The sequence below is a fragment of the Nerophis lumbriciformis genome, linkage group LG05, assembly GCF_033978685.3.
Source record: "Nerophis lumbriciformis linkage group LG05, RoL_Nlum_v2.1, whole genome shotgun sequence".
Lineage (NCBI taxonomy): Eukaryota > Metazoa > Chordata > Actinopteri > Syngnathiformes > Syngnathidae > Nerophis > Nerophis lumbriciformis.
The window spans coordinates 25,837,833-25,863,870 of NC_084552.2; the positions used below are offsets into that span (position 1 = coordinate 25,837,833).

The 26,038-nt window shown below is 41.2% G+C and overlaps 1 protein-coding gene across 2 annotated transcripts in view; it reads left to right on the forward strand.

The window, feature by feature from the left end:
• arap2 (ArfGAP with RhoGAP domain, ankyrin repeat and PH domain 2) overlaps positions 1-26,038 on the forward strand; it is a 321,200-nt gene that overhangs the window by 285,872 nt on the left and 9,290 nt on the right. For both annotated transcript variants that reach the window (XM_061961001.1, XM_061961002.1), the window contains 6 exons: positions 4,994-5,122; positions 5,193-5,329; positions 14,022-14,104; positions 16,893-16,928; positions 17,004-17,067; positions 25,493-25,603. In XM_061961001.1, the coding sequence (XP_061816985.1) occupies positions 4,994-5,122; positions 5,193-5,329; positions 14,022-14,104; positions 16,893-16,928; positions 17,004-17,067; positions 25,493-25,603 (560 nt within the window). The remainder of the gene's footprint in view (positions 1-4,993; positions 5,123-5,192; positions 5,330-14,021; positions 14,105-16,892; positions 16,929-17,003; positions 17,068-25,492; positions 25,604-26,038) is intronic.

A 26,038-nucleotide genomic window follows, 5' to 3' on the forward strand; every position in this document is an offset into this window, starting at 1 on the left:
ACACCTGCCTTAGACCAATGTTGTTAACGTGGGACAAATACATGATTGTACATGATTGTATTTCATAAAGAAATACAATCATGTGTGCTTACTGACTGTATCCCTGCAGACTGTATTGATCTATATTGATATATAATGTATATATTGTTTTTTATGTTGATTTAATAAAAAAAATAAAAAATTATTATAAATATTAAAAAAAAAAAAAATATATATATATATATATATATATATATATATATATATATATATATTTTTTTTTTTAATTTCTTGTGCGGCCCCGGTACCAATCGGTCCGCGGACCGGTACCGGTGGTTGGGGACCATTGCTGTAGGTAATGAGGATTTATAATGTCCTAAAGTGGATTAAGCTCTTTATTTGGAGGAAGTGCTAATCAACAACTAGCTTGAAGTATGCAAATAAATAGATATCAGGTTCTCAAATGTATTTCAACTCAGGGATGTGTGTGAAACCATTCCTTATTATACGTTTGTAGAAAATTATTGAGAACTGAGGTACCATATCGACCCCTCAATATTTAATATTCAATTCTTATCATCCAAAGCTATTTTGGACATTGAAGGAACAGGAGAAATATGGCTAAATGGACAAACACGGGGGTCAGCAACCCGCGGCTCGAGGCTTTAGCGCTGTCTTAGTGGCTAACTGGACTTCTTTCAAAGATGTGTGGAATGGAAAAAAGATCAAGAAAAAAAACTATTTTTTGTTTTATTATATCTTCTGTAGGAGAACAAACATGACACAAACCTTCCTAATTGTTAAAAATCCCACTGTTTATATTAAACATGCTTCACTGATGAGAGTATTTCGCAAGCACCGTTTTTGTCATACTAATTTCAGCGATCCTTGAACTCATCGTAGTTTGTTTACATGTACAAATTTCACCGATGCTGCCACAGAAAGAACCTGTTTATTGCCACTCCTTCTTTGTGTCATTCTGTCCACCAAACATTTTATGCTGTGCGTGAATGCACAAAGGTGAGCTTTGTTGATTTTATTGATTCGCTGGAGTGCTTATCAGGCATATTTGGTCAATCCATGACTGCAAGCTAATCAATGCTAACATGCTACATATTGCATCATTATGCCTCGTTTGTAGGAATATTTTGAGCTCATTTAATTTCCCTTTACTTATGTGCTCTGTGTATTTAATTTATATTTGCATGTCTCATGACACATTATCTGCATGTAATATTGGCTGCATTTCTTATAGTTGTGTGCCATGTTGTTCCAGACCACAGCAAACGGTACCCAGCTTGCAAAGGTTGTAATCAATTAGAAGACAGCCTGCCGTTTCCTTAAACTTGGACACACACATCTATACCTTTGGCCATTCTGAGCCTGTCAGAGTTTGTTGGTGACGAACCCCAAGATGCAGAGATGGCGGCAGGCTTGGTACAAGAAAACATGATTTAATTTAACACTATGGCAAAAAAAAAAAAAAAAAAGGGTACAAACAAAAGGCGCGCACAAGGCGGAGAACAAACTTGGCTATGAACTAAAATAGCACAAAGGCTAACTGTCGACAATAATCAAAAACACTTACTGTGACACGAAAGAACTAAGACATGAGCAGAGTGAACAAAAGTAGACAGAGCTACAACGACAAGTATTATGACAGGTAGTAGTGACATCGACAATGACAGGTAGGAACGACAATGACAATAATCCAGCACTGACTGGAGGGGAAGGCAGGTTTAAATAGCAGCTGGCTGATTGACACCAGGTGTGGCCAGGTGCCAATCAGCCACAGCTGAGGGGAAGCAGCACTCGGAGACAATCAGGAAATGAAGACAAAATAAAAGCGCTGACAGAAAACTAAGACAAACGCAGAGGAAAAATTAAAACACAGTCAAACTGTCAGGGACAAGCCTGACAGAGCCAGTAATTTCCAGAAGTTATCTCATCCTGTGAGAAGCCTCCATTTTACTAATGATTTCCAACGTTGCAAAAATGTGTAGAATAAAAATTTAAATACAACATTTCTGTCAACGAAGATTTGCGTCAGATTTTTTTATTTGTATTTGTGGTCACAACATTTTGGGTTGCCGACCCTTTGACTAACAGGTTCTGATTATGAATACTGAATACTGCCAAAAGGTTTTTCTTTTATTGTCACTTCCAGCAGTACCACCTTAGCAGTTCCTAAAGTCCACTCCTCGTCTCCAAAGACCTCCTGCAGAGACGATTAATCTTGTGGCGTCAATGCAAAAACAAGTCTCGTTTTAATGATATGTACACCAATGAATTCCCACATCATATGTCATAATTTGCCTATATCCTCCGGCGTTGGGAGTTGACCCACTTCCTCTAGTCTTGTTGCATTGTGATGCACATCGAGGCGCAGATCTCCATGCCGCCACTGAAGGCACATTTGAGCTTGTCCGTCAAGTTCAGCGACAGTCCCTTATGTTAGTTGGCCTACTCACATGTTCCCATAAAAGACAGGAGGCGGACTGTGAAGGCGATTCTGATGGCTCCTAAAAGCACTCGTTAGGCGTTTTGGAGGGTAGCTGCAAATAAACTGTTAGGAAGGACAATGGGCAGAAAATGGGGAGCTAATATTTGTCAGGAAACTAATTCCACAGTCTGGAGATTCCGAAGACGATAAAACCGGCTCTATGAATAAGTGATGCCATTGTGGGTCTTTTTACCTCCTCAGGTTATGAATAACTGTAGCCATGGAGGCATCAGAGCAGAATCCGTGCTGCACAAATTAGCTGAGTTCTTGTTGCTGAAAGTATGCACCCTGTCCGCCAATTAGGTGGAGATAATAGGTCTATTTTGCACATGAGTGTGTTTTTATAATCGTATCTTGATCCGCTCAAGATAGCTTCCCTGTTCGTGAAGCATCATTTTGTTGTGCAGTTCATTAGAATGAGTCAGGCTATTTATAGGTCATGGACGCTGGATTTACCCACCCCCTTCCCATAGGGTCGCAAGGCATGGTGGTAGACATGTAATATGGATGTTCTCTATGATTTATTTTATTGTATAATTGTTATACCGTATTTTCCGGACCATGGGGCGCACCGGATTATAAGGTGCACTGTCGATGAATAGTCTTCTTCCATATATAAGGCGCATCGGATTATAGGGCGCATAAAGGAGTCATATTTTTATTTATTTTTTCTAAATGTAAAACACTTCCTTGTGGTCTACATAACATGTAATGGTGGTTCTTTGGTCAAAATGTTGCATGGATTATGTTTTACAGATCATCTTCAAGCCGCTGTCTGACAGGATGCGCTGTTGTGTGGGCGGTCTTATTTACGTGGCTCACCTTCGACAGCGTCTTCTCCCCGTCATCTTTGTTGTAGCGGTGTAGCGTGCAAGGACGGGAGTGGAAGAAGTGTCAAAAGATGGAGCTAACTGTTTTAATGACATTCAGACTTTACTTCAATCAATAACGGAGCAGCATCTCCTCATCTGGAAACAACAACAACAACGCCGGAAATGTGTCCCGTGAAAAAACATCCGACCGTAACTCTAATAACTAAAGTTGCTTGGGTGAATAATGTAAACTCACTACACCAGTATTTTTTAGCGCTTTCATGGTGAGTTTACTGACAGATATAAGTAAGAACTTTACACTACTTTATATTAAAAATGGCAACAGCAGAAGATGAATGTCACATAACATGAAGATAGAGAAAAAGAAGAAGCTTATCGACTACGGTGTCGCCACGGACTACAAAGGCGGACTTTTTTTCAGGATTTATGCAGATCCCAAATACAGATCAGCAGGTACTAGAAGGTAAGAAAAGTTGCCTTTGCATAATATTGCGAAACAAAACGCGAGATAACATGTCTTACCTTATACACACACCATAATAATACTCGTATGTTTAATGCGCCGACAATCCATCAAGCGGTGCTGCTTCATAGCTTACCAAAGTCGTACTAAAACATTTTGATAGATTTTTGAGCGCCGTGTGTAATGTTCTATATTTACAATGGAACATATAAAATGTTGGCGTTGTTTACTTGAGTCATATTGCCATCATAGTGCAGTCACACTTACCATTACACCATGTACCAAATAAAATTGCTTCGAGGTCGGTAAGCAAAACCAGATTTATTCCGTACATTAGGCGCACCGGGTTATAAGGTGCACTGTGGAGTTTTGAGGGAAAAAAATTATTTAATTTTTTTTATTTTTTTATTTTTTTTATTGACATTCAGCATCAGACATTCCTATCCATTACATCATATTCACATAAATCGTATATCTATTGTCTGCCCTAAATGTCAAAATATTTTTGTTTATATCCCATCCATACCACCCCCGCCAAAAAAAGAAAGAAACAAAAAAAAAAACCCTAAGTATCTACAAATACATCAATTAAATAAACAAAGAAAAAAAAGGGGGAAAAATAAATAATACATTAATAATAATAGTAATCAGAAATAAAATATAATATAAACAGATACATATATATATATATATATATATATATATATATATATATATATATATATATATATATATATATATATATATATATATATATATACCCACACACACATATATATATATATATATATATATATATATATATACATACATATACACATATGTATGGCAGTGTCTGTCAACGGTATATTATTATCCTTAGACAAATTGTCAATGACATGTGGAAAGCCATGTTTTTTAAACCAATCTCACTCAAATGTTGTGCCTATCCGACCCCTAAAGGTGTGTACCAAATTTTGCAGAAATTTCAGTAGTTGTGTTAGAAATTTCAAGTCAAAACAGACTTTTGGGATTTAAAAATAGCGCCATCATGTTGTGTTCATGTCAGAAAAACAATACCACATGCAAAACAGTAGGGGTGCATGTTTCAACAAAATTGCACCCTTTTGTGTGTCGTAGTAGTAGAAGATACTGTACAAATACTGCACATGGCATCTTATTTTAATTTTATTTGTTTTACATGATTGCGTTTTACCTTCTTGTGCTTTTGGACAGAGCGGCCGTTGCACCACAGCGAGAAGATTCTAGAGCAGGTGTTGGAGTGGAGCACACTGGACTGTCCTAGTTCTGCTTTTCTTGTTTTAAAGAAGTTTGCAGGGGCTGCAGGAGGCCCTAAAGACAAAGGTAGAACATTCTAAATATATTCATCACATACGTTAAGTTTTGATCGGGGCTTTTTTCTCCCCCCTCAAAGTGGACCAGAAGCAGCTGGTAAGAGGCGAATATCTTAAGTTCAACGACGGCTGCACCAAACTGCTATCGGGGCACAAATTCCAGGACAAATACGTGGTGCTTCGCGCCGAGAAGCTGCTGCTCTACAGAGATATCAAAGTGAGCGCTTTTTCATTTTCTGCCTAATCTCAGCACCACATCGCCGGTAAACACTCGTGGCTTTTACCCCGTTTCAACACAGCAGCAGAGTGTGCCGGGATATTGTATTTCGGATTCTACTTTTAGACACTTGCCGCCTGAAATCCTTGCAGCTCCATCTCCCTGGTGACATAGCTTGACTGTGGTTTTTCAGATTAAGTAGGGAAGAGAATTCCTGCTGACTTCCATAAAAGAATGGCGCTTGGGAAGAGTGTACCAACGGGCCGGCGTTCCCTGGAGGCTATGTCTTCTCTGCAGTTGAAACATGGGATTTGTAAAGGCGTGTGAGGAAGTGTTAATAATTAATGAAGGCGTAGTCATTCTGGTATGGAGGAATAAAGGACCGGGGATGGGGGCGGGCGAGAGCTTGGGGGACGAGAGTGTTAAGGTTCCTCTTGAAATCTAAATGCTAAGATAATTACGCTATAAATGCAAAGCGATGCTTAAAGGGGAACATTATCACAATTTCAGAATGGTTAAAACCATTAAAAATCAGTTCCCAGTGGCTTATTATATTTTTCGAAGTTTTTTTCAAAATTTTACCCATCACGCAATATCCCTAAAAAAAGCTTCAAAGTGCTTGATTTTAACCATCGTTATAAACACCCGTCCATTTTCCTGTGACGTCACATAGTGAAGCCAACACAAACAAACAGGGCGGAAAGAACAGCAAGCTATAGCGACATTAGCTCGGATTCAGACTCGGATTTCAGCGGCTTAAGCGATTCAACAGATTACGAATGTATTGAAACGGATGGTTGTAGTGTGGAGGCAGGTAGCGAAAATGAAATTGAAGAAGAAACTGAAGCTATTGAGCCATATCGGTTTGAACCGTATGCAAGCGAAACCGACGAAAACGACACGACAGCCAGCGACACGGGAGAAAGCCAGGACGAATTCGGCGATCGCCTTCTAACCAACGATTGGTATGTGTTTGTTTGGCATTAAAGGAAACTAACAACTATGAACTAGGTTTACAGCATATGAAATACATTTGGCAACAACATGCACTTTGAGAGTGCAGACAGCCCAATTTTCATCAATTAATATATTCTGTAGACATACCCTCATCCGCGCTCTTTTCCTGAAAGCTGATCTGTCCAGTTTTGGAGTTGATGTCAGCAGGCCAGGGAAGCTAGGGTCGATATTCTTCTCTTGATCATCTTCGGTGGCATAAGGGACGGTGTGAGCCAAGACATCCAGGGGGTTTAGCTCGCTCGTCTGCGGGAACAAACTGCCGCCATTGCTTGCCGTGCTACCGAGGCCCTTTGTCCCTGAATTGCTCACACACTCCGGCAGATTCAATGGGGGTCTTGCGGCAGATTTCTTTGACTTTATCGTTGGAAATGCATCTGCTTTGAGTGTCGCAGGATATCCACACATTCTTGCCATCTCTGTCCAATTTCTTGCCACTTTCGCATCTTTGGGCCACTGGTGCAACTTGAATCCGTCCCCGTTCGTGTTGTTACACCCTCCGACAACACACCGACGAGGCATGATGTCTGTCTCCAAGGTACGGAAAACAGTCGAAAAAACGGAAAATAACAGAGCTGATTTGACTCAGTGTTTGAGAAAATGGCGGATTGCTTCCCGTTGTGACGTCATCGCTCCGAAAGCGAATATTAGAAAGGCGTTTAATTTGCCAAAATTCACCCATTTAGAGTTCGGAAATCGGTTAAAAAAATATTTGGTCTTTTTTCTGCAACATTAAGGTATATATTAATAATAATAACTGGGATTTATATAGCGCTTTTCTAAGTACCCAAAGTCGCTTTACATGTAGAACCCAACGGCCCCTCCGACCACCACCTATCATTCATCATTCAGTTCACCGGTGTGAGTGGCACCGGGGGCAAAGGGTGAAGTGTCCCGCCCAAGGACACAACGGCAGCGATTTTGGATGGTAAGAGGCGGGGAGCGAACCTGCAACCCTCAGGTTTCTGGCACGGTTGCTCTACCCACTACGCCATGCCGCCCCCATATTGACGCTTACATAGGTCTGGTGATAATGTTCCCCTTTAAATGATGTGCTTTGCCCTCTGTGATTACGGCCAGCTTTGTGTTTAATGCAAATGGGTGAAAGCGGGATTGGGAAAAAGGAGAGAATGTAGAGATGTCAAGGTTTGTACTTCATAGGAAAGTTTTCTTGAATTTATTGCAATTGTAGTCATGCACCCTTAAATGGACAACATGAACCACCCCGTTTTTCGCATGTCTAGGCAAGTTGTACGTCATTGGAAATCTCATTTTGTTGAAATTCAAATGTTATAGTCTACACAAGGGATATTTAACTAAGTTGTTTTGAAGGTCATATTTCCAGAAAGCTAAGATCCGAGGGGGCCGGACTTCTCCCTTCACGAATGGTCTTATTTTCTATATTTCGGAGAACCATTATCCCCTACAGCAGGGGTACCCAGACTCTTTGACTCGGGGGCCGCATTGGGTTAAAAATATTTGGCCGGGGGCTGGGCTGTCTGTATATATATATATATATATATATATATATATATATATATATCAGTAACGTGCGGTGAGGTTGATGGCTGGTGAAGCACTGACTTCATCACAGTCAGATTTACAAACATATGAACCCTAAAGAGTATCTTATTCACCATTTGATTGGCAGAAGTTAACGGGTTATGTTTAAAAGCTCATACCAGCATTCTTCCCTGCTTGGCACTCAGCATCAAGGATTGGAATTGGGGGTTAAATCACCAAAAATTATTCCCGGGCGCGGCGCCGCTGCTGCCCACTGCTCCCCCACATCCCAGGGGGTGAGCAAGGGGATGGGTCAAATGCAGAGCACAAATTTCACCACACCGAGTGTGTGTGTGACAATCATTGGTACTTTAAATTAACTTTAACTTTACACATACAAACTGTAGCACACAAAAAAGCACATTTAAAAAAAAAAACGTTATTATGGTCTTACCTTTACTTATAAGTGCGGGAACAGTGGTGTTCGTGTTGGAGGAGTTGTGAATGAATAAAATATGAAATCCGTGCTGCAGTCTGCAGGTGTACCTAATGTTGTGTCCCTGCAGTCGTTCACGGCTCCTCCGGCGCGAGCATTGTTGTTTTTGCACTTTTTGGCTTCTTGTTAAGTGACTTTTTTTTGGGTGGATTCGTTCTTGCACGTGGAGAGTTTGGGTGTGGGCTTTGGTTGGTGTGGCGCTCCCGTCGGGGGGTGCATTCTGCGGCGGGGGTGCATTAACCGGCACCAGGAGGCGGGATTACTGCGAGCCTCACACAGTGCGTCTTCGCAGCAGTTTTTATGATTGCTCAGCACAAGAAATACGTTACACACATACAGTTGTTGACAAAATACACTGTACATTATATACCTCAGCTAACTAAACTATGGAAATGTATAATATAATTCATATAGCAATACGGTCTCACTGCACAGCAGGCCAGCAGTTACCCGAGTCCGCAATCCATGTTGAGGCACAACTGAGTGACGTGCCTCAACTGGCTGCTGATCCGTTTCTTCTCAGTATTTGAACGACAAATGTGAAAATTCAGCGTTTTTGAATACAAATAATCTAAAACTGGTGAAGTTAAATGGAAAATAACTTTATAGTATAATCACTGAATACATATAACAATTTAATTAATTTTTTTTCTTTTTACATTTTTTTTCTTTCCATGATGGCAGGTGAGGCGGGGCCTCACCTGCCAGCACGTCACTGATATATATATATATATATATATATATATATATATATATATATATATATATATATATATATATATATATATATATATATATATATATGTGTATATATATATATATATATATATTTATATATATATGTATATATATATATATATATATATATGTATATATGTATATATATATATATATATATATATATGTATATATGTATATATATATATATATATATATGTATATATATGTATATATGTGTATATATTAGAGATGCGCGGATAGGCAATTATTTCATCCGCAACCGCATGACAAAAGTCGTCAACCATCCGCATCCACCCGAATTAACATTTAATTAACACCGCACCCGCCCGTTGTTATATATCTAATATAGACGATGCAAGGCATTAGTGAGGTTATAAAGCTTTTGCCTGTTAAAGAAAGGAGACTGATCCAATGCAGCAATCATCTGGGAGCCGCGCTGAGCGCACCTCCAAGCGCGTGGAGGTGCGATGTCCCTCGCACCCGGGCTCGCGCCCGAGGCTTCAGTAGGCGCCCATCCTACTCGTCGCGGCCTAGCCCTCGCGGCTCTCGCTGCCGGCGACGGCCGGGTATGGGCCCGACGCTCCAGCGCCATCCATTTTCAGGGCTAGTTGATTCGGCAGGTGGGTTGTTACACACTCCTTAGTGGGTTCCGACTTCCATGGCCACCGTCCTGCTGTCTTTATCAACCAACACCTTTTCTGGGGTCTGATGAGCGTCGGCATCGGGCGCCTTAACCCGGCGTTCGGTTCATCCCGCAGCGCCAGTTCTGCTTGCCCCACCCCTTTCGTGAGCGCACTGCGCGCGGAGTGACCCCTGTTACGCGCCCTCGGCAACGGGGGTGGCGGGCAGGTAAGCTGCGCGGGCGGAGCGCGCGGAGTGACCCCTGTTACGAGCCCCCGGCCACGGGGGTGGCGGGCAGGTAAGCTGCTTACCTGCTGCGCGTGACGCCGGCCGCGGCGAAGGCGGACGAGGCGGGGTGTCGTGCGGTGGGCGCGGTGGTGACCCTGGACGTGCGTCGGGCCCTTCTCGCGGATCACCTCAGCTACGGCTCCCGGTGGGGCCTTCTCGGGGGAAGGGGCCTCGGTCCCGGACGCCGGCGAGGCGTCCCTTCTCCGCTCCGTAAAAGTGTCCATTTTTTTTTTCTTCTTCTGTTGTGGCATATGCTGCAGGTGCCTGCTCGTTTTTCGTATGTGGGTAACAACATTTAACTATGTATATATATATTTCCGAATTGGTTTAACTGCCACCCGCCTGAATCTATTTAAAATCTAATTTTTTTTTATTTCAACCGCCCGACCCGACCCGCGGATAAAATCTAATTTTTTTAAATTTCAACCGCCCGAACCGCGGATAATCCGCGGACTCCGCGGTTGTGTCCGCAAACCGCGCATCTCTAGTATATATATATGTATATATATATATATACAGTGTTTCCCACACATTCATTTATTTGTCGCGGCCCGCCACGAAAGAATTACGTCCGCCACAAATGGATTTTTCGGCTTTTGACTCGGTCGACCGCTCATAAAAGCAATGGGACTGTCTGTGAATGTTGCTTGTAGTTACACCTCAGGTGCAGTAGGTGGCGGTAGCCTACTATGCACTATGCAATAGCACTTAATTCACCTGGTGGGCCAGAAGAAGAAGAAGAAGAAGAAGAAGAGGGACGGACGAACGGACGGACGGAATCAAAATACTCGCCGGCTACTTTTCATAATGATGGCGCTTCCTACGTTTCTACCTCAAACGTCCAAAAGCTGCTGAAAGCCTTGATCCAGGATGCCATGGGGAAAAAAACTTAAATGGTGCCTTTTGGCGACAGTTAGCAGCTTGGTGGCTCATAGCCGGCTAGCTAACGCTTGCTAGCGTGGTAGCATTGCTTCATTTTTACAGGTGTTATAGGTAGATAGTAGTGATGGGTCCGGCAACACCGATGCATCGGCGCATGTGTCGAGCTCATAGAGCTAAACCCTGTGTCGGTGCGCGTACCGCTTTTAGAAAGTCACGTGACCGATCATGAGCTGTTTTGGTCACGTGACCAATACGCGAACTGTGTCGCACTGACGCCTCCTCTGTGCCCTGTGAGCGGCTCTTTTCTACAGACGGAGAAATAATAACTAAGAAGAGAAAGCGTCTAAAATTGAATACGTTGGAAAAACTGTTTTTTTTTAATAAAAATGTGTAAAAATAAATAAATAATAATTTCCAGGTCCACAAGCATCCTCATTCACAACACGTTCTCTTAGATTTCCATGTTATGATACATGTTCACATTATTTATTGACTGTATCTAAAAAAGACAAAAAATATATTTTTATTTAAATTAAGTTATGAAATAATCCTAAATGAAATACAATGACTTGGTTTATATTATTGTATATACTAGGTCAGTGGTTCTCAACCTTTTTTCAGCAATGTACCCCCTGTGATTTTTTTTTAAATTCAAGTACCCCCTAATCAGAGCAAAGCATTTTTGGTTGAAAAAAAAAAGATAAAGAAGTAAAATACAGCACTATGTCATCAGTTTCTGATTTATTAAATTGTATAACAGTGCAAAATATTGATCATTTGTAGTGGTCTTTCTTGAACTATTTGGAAAAAAAAGATATAAAAATAATTAAAAACTTGTTGAAAAATAAACAAGTGATTCAATTATAAATAAAGATTTCTACACCTAGAAGTAATAATCAACTTAAAGTGCCCTCTTTGGGGATTGTAATAGAGATCCATCTGGATTCATGAACTTAATTCTAAACATTTCTTCACAAAAAAAAAAAATCTTTAACATCAATATTTATGGAACATGTCCACAAAAAATCTAGCTGTCAACACTGAATATTGCATAGTTACATTTCTTTTCACAGTTCTTTTTGACAGACATTTTAGTGACAAACCTGAGCTTGTGCTTCACTGAGTTTATGAACTTACATTCATATTTTGTTGAAGTATTATTCAATAAATATATAAAGGATTTTTGAATTGTTGCTATTTTTAGAATATTTAAAAAAAATCTCACGTACCCCTTGGCATACCTTCAAGTACCCCCAGGGGTTCGCGTACCCCCATTTGAGAACCACTGTACTAGGTCATAACATCAGTGTCAGTTGAGTCGGTCCATAGGTTGCCTGTAGGGATTTTTAATGTCCAGCAGATGTCATTATTTAGTGACACAGTATCGACACAGTATCAATACAGTTTTGCAATGTGTCAAAACGCTTCATGACGCCTCATCAACCCATCACTAGTAGATAGGTTATAGCTGCATCGCTCGCGGCTCGTCATATATTTAACGTTAATCCGTGATTTCACCGAGCGTTTCACTGACGGTGAGCAGCCTGACGCTGCTTCATTAACACCGCCGCTGTTTGACTCGTGGCCCGGGGCAGACGCTCGTAGTAACAGTCACGTGTTACAATACCGACGAGCTAACGTGTCCAGGTTATAACCATGTTGTCAATAAACACGCATGGACTGAAGCTAAATTGTCCACTGTCCACTGCAGCATGTGAATGCAATGAAAATAATAAAATCTGAGCCAACCAGCTGTTAAAATGTTGTCCAGGTTAATGTTTTGGCCATTAAAGACCGTTCATTTCAAGATTTCAACTGTGATCGGGCTTTAAACAGGTGGCTGACCTGTTCAGATGGGTGTAACTGCTACTGGTCAAATAATGTGAAATAGCATTTAATTTTACATGTATGCAATGCCATTTAAATGCAATTATAGATAATAATAATAATAATAATAAATACTGTGTAGTGTTGTAAATAGTCAACGGGAAGGATTCTATTAAGATATAAGCCATGAGCACTACACAGCCAGAAAAAAACCTAGGCAGGACAAGTACAAATATTGGGGCAAGTAGATTTGAGAAGTCAGGCAAGTAGAAAAAAACCTTAACGTTGAACCCTGCATGTGTTGAGCTGCTGCCGCTTAAGGTTAGACGGCACTGTACATAGAGCGCTTCTGCTCGTTAGTAATAAATTCTAATGTTGGATGTTCACTCCTTCACACAGATGAGTATAGAAAAATATTTTCAACGGCCGAAAAGGGCTCGACTTGGAGAGGAGGTAGGCCTACAGTCCGGACCACAGGTGCGACCTGTTCAGCAGCAGCAGCAGGAGGAGGAGGAGGAGGAGGTTGACTGACTGTGGCAGGACACCTCTGCCTCTGTTACACTTCATGTTGCTGGTAAATAATATGGTTGTAGTAGTAGGCTAAAGTTAAATTATTTAGTATTCACTAATTAAAGGGGCAGAGCTTTAAGAGACATTTTAGCTTTTATATTTTATAAGATATATTTTTTGTAAGAACCACAATTAATAAATATATTTCAGTGAATCACTAATTGTTCAAATCTGTATATAAATATGTACATAAAATGTTGTAATTATATTCCAACTCTGCGTTCTTCTTGGTCATCGCAACCCCCCCCCCCCCCCCCCCCCCCCCCCCATCTAACACAATTTCCCAACTCATATGAGAACTCATTGGTCTGTACCACTGATAGTCACACACAGACTAAGTGTGGTAAAATTACCCTCCGCATTTGACCCATCCCCTTGTTCCACCCACGGGGAGGTGAGAGGAGCATCGAGCAGCAGCTGTGGCCGCGCTCGGTAATCATTTTGGTGATTTAACCCCCAATTCCAACCAATGATGCTGAGTGCCAAGCAGGGAGGTAATGGGTCTTATTTTTATAGTCTTTGATATGACTCACAACCGGCCGATCTCAGGGCGGAGGCTCTAACCACAAGGCCACTGAGCATTGTTTTTTTGTGGAGTATAAGTGAGTTTGAGTGCCTCTTCTGTAAAAACTGACGCAAAAAAGCTCATAAACAGGCCTTGGGGACAAAATTAACAAACATCCACAACAACTCAGTGTTCTATTTGGTCATGTACGACTATGCATGTGTGTGTGTGTGTGTGTGTTTCAGAGCACAAAAACAGAGAGAGAGGTCCAACTTAAGGCTTCCAAGTGCTACCTCGGCCTGAAGAAGAAGATGAAGCCTCCAAGCAGGTAGCCAAATTGTTGTCGGTCGGAAACGTGAGAGTGGCCGTGCGGGAATCACGCGTGTGGTCGGAAGGGGAAGGGTGTCGGAGACGGCAGAGGGAAAAGGTGATGCAGCCGCGGTGTCATCAATAGACTGTTGAGTGGGATGTGGTAAAAGCAAGACTGGAAGGCCGAGGAGGAAAGAGAGAAAGTTGAGGGGGTGAGGATGGAGAAGCGCTCCAGTACCTCATTAGGCCGAGGTCCCTCTCCTGCATGTGTGTGTGTGTGTGTGTGTGTGTGTGTGTGTGTGTGTGTGTGTGTGTGTGTGTGTGTGTGTGTGTGTGTGCGCGCGCGTGTGCGTGTGTGTGTGTGTGTGTGAGCGGGCCGCAACTGCAGAGCTGAATCACTACTGCAGCGCTGCTCCAGGCTTTGCTCATCCTCCACTCCTCTTCTGCCATGGAAAGTCACCTCATTAGTTAGTTTCTCTTTCTCTCTCACTCTCTGTCTCTCTACTGCTCCCTCTCTCTCTCACACACACACACACAAGCACACCTACTGTACTTAGGGCCTCATTTACTAAGATCCAAATACCTTGCGTTAAACAATCTGTAAAACCCAAAACAAGTGAAGTGGGCACGGTGTGTAAATGCTAAATAAAAACAGAATACAATAATTTGCAAATCCTTTTAAACTTATATGCAATTGAATAGACAGCAAAGACAAAATACTTAACGTTCGAACCGGAAAACTTCATTTTTTGCAAATATTAGCTAATTTGGAATTTGCTGCCTGCAAAATGTTTTAAAAAAGCTGGCACTAGTGGCAAAAAAGACTGAGAAAGTTGAGGAATGCTCATCAAACACAGGTGAACAGGCTAATTGGGAACAGGTGGATGCCATGATTGGGTATAAAAGCAGCTTCCGTGAAATGCTCAGTCATTCACAAACAAGGATGGGGCGAGGGTCACCACTTTGTCAACAAATGCATGAGCAAACTGTCGAACAGTTTAAGAACAACATTTCTCAACGAGCTATTGCAAGGAATTTAGGGATTTCACCATCTGCGGTCTGTAATATCATCAAACGGTTCAGAGAATCTGGAGAAATCACTGCAGGTAAGCGGCAAGCCTGTGACTTTTGATCCCTCAGGCGGTACTGCATTAATAAGCAACATCAGTGTGTAAATGATATCACCACATGGGCTCAGGAACACATCAGAAAACCACTGTCAGTAACTACAGTTCGTCGCTACATCTGTAAGTGCAAGTTAAAACTCTACTATGCAAAGCGAAAGCCATTTATCAACAACACCCAGAAACGCCGTCGGCTTCGCTGGGCCCGAGCTCATCTAAGATGGACTGATGCAAAGTGGAAAAGTGTTCTGTGGTCTGACGAGTCCACATTTCAAAATTGTTTTTGGAAACTGTGGACGTCGTGTCCTCCGGAACAAAGAGGAAAAGAACCATCCGGATTGTTCTCGGCGCAATATGTATGGGGGTGCATTAGTGCCCAAGGCATGGGTAACTTACACATCTGTGAAGGCACCATTAATGCTGAAAGGTACATACAGGTTTTGGAGCAACATATGTTGCCATCCAAGCAACGTTCTCATATTTCAGCAAGACAATGCCAAGCCACATGTTACAACAGCATGGTAACACAGTGGTAAAAATGCCGCTCTGCCAACTTTTTTGCCATTTTTAAATTCTAAGTTAATGATTATTTGCCCAAAAAAATTTAGTTTCTCAGTTAGAACATTAAATATCTTGTCTTGTCGCTACAACAAAGATGATGGAGAAAAGACGCCGCGGGAGGTGAGCCACGTAAATAAGACCGCCCACAAAACGGCGCATCCTGAAGCGACTGTCAGAAAGCGGCTTGAAGTTGATCTGTAAAACATAATCTATGCAACATTTTGACCAAAGAACCACCATTACATGTTATGTAGACCAGTGGTCCCCAACCTTTTTGTAACTGCGGACCGGTCAACGCTTGAAAATTTGTCCCATGGACCGGTGTGGGGGGGGATTTTTATATTTTTTTTGTCATAAAAAAATACAATCATGTGTGCTTACGGACTGTATCCCTGCAGACTGTATTGATCTATATTGATATATAATGTAGGAACCAGAAATATTAATAACAGAAAGAAACAACCCTTTTGTGCGAATGAGTGTGAATGAGTGTAAATGGGGGAGGGAGGTTTTTGGGTTGGTTTAAGTGTATCTTGTGTTTTTTATGTTGATTTAATAAAAAAACAAACAAAAAAAACACATTTTTAATTTTTTTTAAATGTATTTATTTTTATTCTTGTGCGGCCTGGTACCAATCGATCCGCGGACCACTGATATAGACTACAAGGAAGTGTTTTCCATGAAGAAATTAATATATATATATATATATATATATGACGGTCAGTGTGCCTTATAATCCGGTGCACTCCGGAAAATACGGTATACAAAACCTACTTTTCTTACCCATTGGTACCTATTTGTACGTATTTGAAAAATGATTAATACAATATAATGAATGTAAAATTATTTTACTGATATTAAAAAAATAAGGTTTTTTGGCTTAAAACTTTTTTTTTAAAACCGGTCTTGAAAAAGAAAGATCGTCTTACATAGAAATAAGTAATGCTAGTAGTTGTGCAGTATTTCCAAGCGAGTGGCTGGTGGCCTCTTTATGCATGACAACACCATATTGTGCTCTTCCAAAACTCATGGCCGGGAGGAGCTGTGCTGGTTATTAATTCCGCTCTTCACAATAAACACAAATAGAAATAAACTGACTTGCTTTTTTTTCTCGTGAAACAGCTGGGGCTTCACGGTCTACACAGAGAAACAGCAGTGGTGAGTCGCAAGCGTCCATGAATGTGCACAGTAAATTAAAAGGCTACCGTATTAAAAAGGTGTCTCCTCTTGCAGGCATTTCTGCTGCGAGGAGAAGGAGATGCAGGTGGGCTGGGTGACGGACATTGTTAGGATGAAGGTACAGTATGTAACTTTTTTTCACACTTTTATTATTTCATCACTTAATAAGCTGTCAAAAAACAGCGAGGGTGCAACGCTACATGTATTTGTAATTGGATTTTTTGGTAGAGTCCTGAGGTATACCAATTTCCCACACTCTGCATACCAGGTGGGGGACAGGGAGTGCGACTATTGTTATGTGTCTACTGTGTAAACAAAAGTATTTTGAATGGCTCGCAATGTTGCCAAGAAGAAGCCAAACCTTGAAAACCTCTTCTGTCATTAGTCTCCCGTTTGGGAACACTCGGGGCCTGATCTAAATACAAACCCCGTTTCCATATGAGTTAAGAAATTGTGTTAGATGTAAATATAAACGGAATACAATGATTTGCAAATCCTTTTCAATCCATATTCAATTGAATGCACTGCAAAGACAAGATATTTGATGTTCAAACTCATAAACTTTATTTTATTTTTTTGCAAATAATAATTAACTTAGAATTTCATGGCTGCAACACGTGACAAAGTAGTTGGGAAAGGGCATGTTCACCACTGTGTTACATGGCCTTTCCTTTTAACAACACTCAGTAAACGTTTGGGAACTGAGGAGACACATTTGTGAAGCTTTTCAGGTGGAATTCTTTCCCATTCTTGCTTGATGTAAAGCTTAAGTTGTTCAACAGTCCGGGGGTCTCCGTTGTGGTATTTTTGGCTTCATAACACATTTTCAATGGGAGACAGGTCTGGACTACAGGCAGGCCAGTCTAGTACCCGCACTCTTCTACTATGAAGCCACGTTGATGTAACACGTGGCTTGGCATTGTCTTGCTGAAATAAGCAGGGGCGTCCATGGTAACGTTGCTTGGATGGCAACATATGTTGCTCCAAAACCTGTATGCACCTTTCAGCATTAATGGCGCCTTCACAGATGTGTAAGTTACCCATGTCTTGGGCACTAATACACCCCCATACCATCACAGATGCTGGCTTTTCAACTTTGCACCTATAACAATCCGGATGGTTCTCTTCCTCTTTGTTCCGGAGGACACGACGTCCACAGTTTCCAAAAACAATTTGAAATGTGGACTCGTCAGACCACAGAACACTTTTCTTCGATGAGCTCAGGCCCAGCGAAGCCGACGCCGTTTCTGGGTGTTGTTGATTAACGGTTTTCGCCTTGCATAGGAGAGTTTTAACTTGCACTTACAGATGTAGCGACCAACTGTAGTTACTGACAGTGGGTTTCTGAAGTGTTCCTGAGCCCATGTGGTGATATCCTTTACACACTGATGTCGCTTGTTGATGCAGTACAGCCTGAGGGATCGAAGGTCACGGTCTTAGCTGCTTACGTGCAGTGATTTCTCCAGATTCTCTGAACCCTTTGATGATATTACGGACCGTAGATGGTGAAATCCCTAAATTCCTTGCAATAGCTGGTTGAGAAAGGTTTTTCTTAAACTGTTCAACAATTTGCTCACGCATTTGTTGACAAAGTGGTGACCCTCGCCCCATCCTTGTTTGTGAATGACTGAGCATTTCATGGAATCTACTTTTATACCCAATCATGGCACCCACCCGTTCCCAATTTGCCTTTTCACCTGTGGTATGTTCCAAATAAGTGTTTGATGAGCATTCCTCAACTTTATCAGTATTTATTGCCACCTTTCCCAACTTCTTTGTCACGTGTTGCTGGCATCAAATTCTAAAGTTAATGATTATTTGCAAAAAAAAAAAAAGTCTTATCAGTTTGAACATCAAATATGTTGTCTTTGTAGCATATTCAACTGAATATGGGTTGAACAGGATTTGCAAATCATTGTATTCCGTTTATATTTACATCTAACACAATTTCCCAACTCTTATGGAAACGGGGTTTGTACAACAAGCTGTAGAGCGTGTGCAAATGTTTAAAGTTGCATATATTATTAGTGGGCGTGTGGTGTGTAATTAATTAAGACTGAGTGCGTGAAGTTTTAGCCTGGTTTCTTACGCTCCAAATTAATTATATCATTTGCTCCAACGGTCCAGCATGTGCTGTTTCGTTTATGATGTGCAATATGCGAAGCACGCTATCTTTTGGAGGGTATAGAATTGCGATCTAGACAACAGAATTCGCTCTGGGAGGCGGCGCTGTTATGATGGTGTGTCGGGAATGACCTAAAAATGCATGTTGAAAGGTTTTTTTTCATTACGGCGATACATTAATAATACTGCATGAAAAACAAATGTTAAAAAAAAACACCAGCAGACACCAAATAAATCCATCCATCCATTCATTTTCTACCGCTTGTCCCTTTCGGGATTAAGGCGGTGCTGGAGCCTATCTCAGCTGCAAATAGTTCTATTCAACCCCTTAAAGGGAGACTGCACTTTTTTTTTTTTTAGAATTTTGTCTATCATTGACAATCATTATAAAAATTAAAAAAACATGACAATATATTATTTTTAGTGCATTCTAAATAATAAATAAATGAAGCCTATGGAAGCTGCTCTATTCTGCCTTTAAAGCCTTTAAAAAACATCCAAACACCTCCATTGAAATTTCATTGCATGATGTAAGTATATATGTAATGTAGTAACAGGCACATTTATAATAACTAGAGATGTCCGATAATGGCTTTTTGGCCGATATCCGATATTCCGATATTGTCCAACTCTTAATTACCGATTCCGATATCAACCGATACCGATATATACAGTCATGGAATTAACACATTATTATGCCTAATTTTGTTGTGATGCCCCGCTGGATGCATTAAACAATGTAACAAGGTTTTCCAAAATAAATCAACTCAAGTTATGGAAAAAATGGCAACATGGCACTGCCATATTTATTATTGAAGTCACAAAGTGCATTATTTTTTTTTTAACATGCCTCAAAACAGCTGTTTGGCATTTGGGACATGCTCTCCCTGAAAGAGCATGAGGAGGTTGAGGTGGGCGGCGTTGAGGGGGGAAATGGGGGGTGTATATTGTAGCGTCCCGGAAGAGTTAGTGCTGTAAGGGGTTCTGGGTATTTGTTCTGTTGTGTTTATGTTGTGTTACGGTGCGGCTGTTCTCCCGAAATGTGTTTGTCATTCTTGTTTGGTGTGGGTTCACAGTGTGGCGCATATTTGTAACAGTGTTAAAGTTGTTTATACGGCCACCCTCAGTGTGACCTGTATGGCTGTTGACCAACTATGCCTTGCATTCATTCACTTGTGTGTGTGAAAAGCCGTAGATATTATGTGATTGGGCCGGCACGCAAAGGCAGGGCCTTTAAGATTTATTGGAGCTCTGTACTTCTCCCTACGTCCGTGTACACAGCGGCGTCTTAAGCAGTCATAAATTTTAATTTTCGAAACCAATACCGATAATTTCCGATATTGCATTTTAAAGCATTTATCGGCCGATAATATCGGCAGTCCGATATTATCGGACATCTCTAACAATAACATTTAATATTTACGTATTTTGATCATTTTAAGCATACGTGGCGCATTAACAATGTTTGCTTTTTTTCCCCTTCATCACTTATTACTTACTGCAGACTTCATGAGAGCTAACAAACATAGTATCACTTACTGTACAATGTCTGCTGTCATTATGATGCAGACTGCTCGGATGTTCATATATTCCCATTTAGATAAGGAATGTTTCATAGTCCTCGCGAAGAACAGGGGGGTGGAACCAAGCGTATCCCGGGTCTAAATTGGCTGTCAAAGCGCACCAACTTGTCGGAATACGTCTTCGTTCTTCTACGATCCAGGTGAGAGGCGCGATTTATGAACTACAATAAAGTTTGACGAGTAAGGAAGGGGAGAGGGAAGTCTGGGCTTCCCTGCTTAGGCTGCTGCCCCCGCGACCCGACCTCGGATAAGCGGAAGAAGATGGATGGATGGATGGAGTAAGGAAGCAGCTCATCGGTCGATCATATCTTCATTGGCACACAAGCTCGTGATCACGGCACCGCTACAAATAGTTCATCTGCGTCAGCGCTTATAATAACAATATCACTAATACTTGGTTAATATTAAAGTCACGAAATGTGAATGGAGTATTGTTGGCGATATTTTGGATGGTTATTTTATTGGGTTTTATTGACTTTTATTTATGTTTATTTACGAGTCAGAATGCAAAAAGAAATACATCCGTCTTCATGTTTTTCATGATTGTGAAAAAAAGTGCAGTTCCCCTTTAACTCATCCAAGAGCTATACAATGATAACATTATGTTGCTATATAGACAATGTGTCAAATATTTGTGTTTATTTCTGACAGTCCAAATATGTTGACAGACATATTGCGTGTGCTTAATGATTATATTTGCATCCTTTCGGTATTGTGGGTGTTCTAATAATCAGCATCAATTCTGCATATTCATGAAGACGGACACGCTAAATAGCTTGCACTCCTTATTTTGCTCACTAAAGGGATGCAGCAGTCCTCTGCGCACGAGCTTAGTAGATCCGCATTGCAACGCAACCATTTTGTTCCCTTACTGGACACAAAATGAACTGTTTGAGGTCACAGATGATGCCTGAGGTCTTTTGTTATGTTGGTTTCCTTATTGAAATGTTTGATAAGTGAATATTTGCTATGTTTTTTGAGTAAGCAGGAGACATTTACTACTTTTTATGGGCATTTTAGAAGCAGTGCTGCAGTGCTGCTGAAGGGAGACTGCACTACTGTGCTTAAGACACAAAAAATGCAAACTATAAGAAGTTTATGTTTATATATATAAGTTTATATACAGTCGCGATCAAAAGTCATCATAATGTCATGGCTGTCTTGAGTTTCCAATAATTTCTATAACTCTTATTCTTTTGTGATAGAGTGATTGGAGCACATACTTGTTGGTCACAAAAAACATTCATGAAGTTTGGTTCTTTTATGAATTTATTATGGGTCTACTGAAAATGTGACCAATTCTGCTGGGTCAAAAGTATACATACAGCAATGTTAATATTTGGTTACATGTCCCTTGGCAAGTTTCACTGCAATAAGGCGCTTTTGGTAGCCATCCACAAGCTTCTGGAAAGCTTCTGGTTGAATTTTTGACCACTACTCTTGACAAAATTGGTGCAGTTCAGCTAAATGTGTTGGTTTTCTGACATGGACTTGTTTCTTCAGCATTGTCCACACATTTAAGTCAGACCTTTGGGAAGGCCATTCTAAAACCATATTTCTAGCCTGATTTAGCCATTCTTTTGCCACTTTTGACGTGTGTTTGGGGTCATTGTCCTGTTGGAACACCCAACTGCGCCCAAGACCCAACCTCCGGGCTGATGATTTTAGGTTGTCCTGAAGAATTTGGAGGTAATCCTCCTTTTTCATTGTCCCATTTACTCTCTGTAAAGCATCAGTTCCATTGGCAGCAAAACAGGCCCAGAACAGAATACTACCACCACCATGCTTGACGGTAGGCGTGGATTTCCTGGGATTAAAGGCCTCACCTTTTCTCCTCTAAACATATTGCTGTCAATTGTGGGCAAACAGCTAATTTTTTGTTTCATCTGACATCACATGGATAAAGATAAGGCCTTCGAGAGGAAAGTTCTGTGGTCAGATGAAACAAAAATCGAGCTGTTTGGCACATTGCTGTATGTATACTTTTGACCCAGCAGATTTGGTCACATTTTCAGTAGACCCATAATAAATTCATAAAAGAACCAAACTTCATGAATGTTTTTTGTGACCAACAAGTATGTGCTCCAATCACTCTATCACAAAAAAATAAGAGTTGTAGAAATGATTGGAAACTCAGGACAGCCATGACATTATGTTCTTTACAAGTGTATGTAAACTTTTGATCGCAACTGTATGTTAGTCATATATATTATATGTGAAAAAACGAACATCCTTGAAAAAAAATACTGAAGGACACAAAAAAAAGCTTCAATTGAATTTGTTTTAACCAGCCCCTTAAAGGCCTACTGAAATGCGATTTTCTTATTTAAACGGGGATAGCAGTATGTATGTATGTGTCATACTTGATCATTTCGCGATATTGGCATATTTTTGCTGAAAGGATTTAGTAGAGAACATTGACGATAAAGTTCGCAACTATTGGTCACTGATAAAAAAGCCTTGCCTGTACCGGACGTAGCAGACGATATGCGCGTGACGTCACAGGTTGTGGAGCTCCTCACATCCGCACATTGTTTACAATCATGGCCACCAGCAGCGAGAGCGATTCGGACCGAGAAAGCGACAATTTCCCCATTAATTTGAGCGAGGATGAAAGATTTGTGGATGAGGAAAGTGAGAGTGAAGGACTAGAGGGCAGTGGGAGCGATTCAGATAGGGAAGATGCTGTGAGAGGCGGGTGGGACCTGATATTCAGCTGGGAATGACTAAAACAGTAAATAAACACAAGACATATATATACTCTATTAGCCACAACACAACCAGGCTTATATTTAATATGCCACAAATTAATTCCGCATAACAAACCCCTCCACCCTCCCGTCCATATAACCCGCCAATACAACTCAAACACCTGCACAACACACTCAATCCCACAGCCCAAATAACTGTTCACCTCCCCAAAGTTCATACAGTTCATATATTTCCCCAAAGTCCCCAAAGTTACGTACGTGACATGCACATAGCTGCACGCATGTACGGGCAAGCGATCAAATGTTTGGAAGCCGCAGCTGCATGCGTACTCACGGTACCGTGTCTGCGTATCCAACTCAAAGTCCTCCTGGTAAGAGTCTCTGTTGTCCCAGTTCTCTACAGGCCAATGGTAAAGCTTGACTGTCATCTTTCGGGAATGTAAACAATGAAACACCGGCTGTGTTATCCGGCACAACAGTCAGGGGGTGCATTCTACGGCGGGGGTGCGTTATCCGGCACAACACCTGCCGCAATACACCGCTTCCCACCTACAGCTTTCTTCTTTGCTGTCTCCATTGTTCATTGAACAAATTGTAAAAGATTCACCAACACAGATGTCCAGAATACTGTGGAATTTTGCGATGAAAACAGACGACTTAATAGCTGGCCACCATGCTGTCCCAAAATGTCCTCTACAATCCGTGACGTCACGCGCAGGCGTCATCATACCGAGACGTTTTCAGTAGGATATTTCGCGCGAAATTTAAAATTGCACTTTAGTAAGCTAACCCGGCCGTATTGACATGTGTTGCAATGTTAAGATTTCATCATTGATATATAAACTATCAGACTGCGTGGTCGGTAGTAGTGGGTTTCAGTAGGCCTTTAAGTCATCCAGCAGCTATGAAATTATAAAACGATGTTGCTGAATAGACAATATGTTTAAAAATGATTATTTCTGACCGGTCAAATACAGTAAGTCATGAAACTATCAATAACTGGAGAAGGGAATAGGATTAAATATGGTTGCTTCATCCTCACGTGTTGAATTTATTAAATGTGGTGTTTGCATATTCCAGACCAAAAAAAAAGGACATCCTCGTTTACCCTTTCACAAAGCTAACAGACACTTTTTTTGTTCCGGGAAACGCGCCGGTTGCGGATATATCATCCTTCGCAATTCCCTGAAAAGAGCGTATAAATCTCCCCCTAATTTCCTTTGTGCTGTTAGCGGGATGAAAAGCATTAAAAGGGAGTTGTAAAGTTTTCGAGGTCACTCTGCAATAAAATAAATCCTGCATGTGAGAATAAGGTCAAGGCGACTGTTTGTGTCCCGTCAACAATGCACACGCTTATTGTTACGTTGCTGCATCTGACAGTGGGAACAGGCAAGCATCCTCCTTCCCAAAAAATTAGTGTTCGCAACTCAGCGCGGACATTTCATTAGTATTATCCCCCTGCCCACTTCCTTTATGGGAACTCAGAATTGTTTATCACAGGTGCTTACTTGGGTAAAAGCCTTTTAGCGCCTTAGCCAGCAAAAAGGCCAACGTTGGCAGGTGGAGATTGATCTAAAGGGGAATCCAATTTTTCTGTTTCATAGTGTTTGGAGGAGCTCTCACCTTGGTAACAAGTCAATCTGGAGCTGGAGGAATTTTTTTTTTTTTTTTTTTTTTTTTTTTTTTTTTTAGGATTCTCCTTCCCAAATCCGCTAAATAACCGGCTTGTCGGCGTCCGACACATGAGCTCAGGAGAAGGGCATGTGGGTGGTGGGAAGGGCGGTGGGCTGCTGCAGACAGTAGAGCACTTCTCCGTTTCCTCCCCTCTTACCTGGTAGTGAGCATTGCGCCAAGACAGTTTCCATAGTAACCGCCAATGGAGGACCATCATTTCCAAGGTGCAGTTGATGGTGATGTGTAGGATGGTGCATACATCCAAGGGCAAGTCTGGGTGGTGGTTAAAAAAAAAAAAAAAAAGGACAAGAAAGCCACTTTTACAGGTCAACGAGGTCCCAGTAATGGAGAAAATAATATTGTCAACATGTAGCTGGATGCTGCTATAATCCCGAATGCTTCTTTACGTCACCTTACCACTGACTTTTCTTGCTGTTTCCGGTGCCGGCAGTTTGGCTCCGATCTCTGCTTCAGCCCGGGAGGCGCCACGGTTCCAACGGCCTCCACGGGGGGAGCTGTGGCTGAAGGCAGAGCGCCCGTGCAACAAAATTCAGGCAGACAGGTATGGCCATTTTGGATCTTGTCTCTGTACGGTGGAATCTCGATTTACGAACTGCATTGGTTCTTCAACATGGTTTGCTAACAGGAAAGTTTGTATAGTGAAGCAGAGTTTCCCATAATAATCAATGTGAACATGAACCATTGGTCCAAGCTTTGACAAAAGTCCCTATATTAGTAAAAAAAAACGTGCAATTTGAAAACACTATAATGTATATATATATACCGTATTTTTCAGACTATAAGTCGCAGTTCTTTTCATAGTTTGGCCGGGCTCCAGTGCGATTTATATGTTTTTTTCCTTCTTTATTATGCATTTTCGGCAGGTGCGACTTATACTCCGGTGCGACTTATACTCGGACTATAAGTCGCAGTGCGATTTATATATGTTTTTTTCCTTCATTATTATGCATTTTCGGCATATACTCCAGTGCGACTT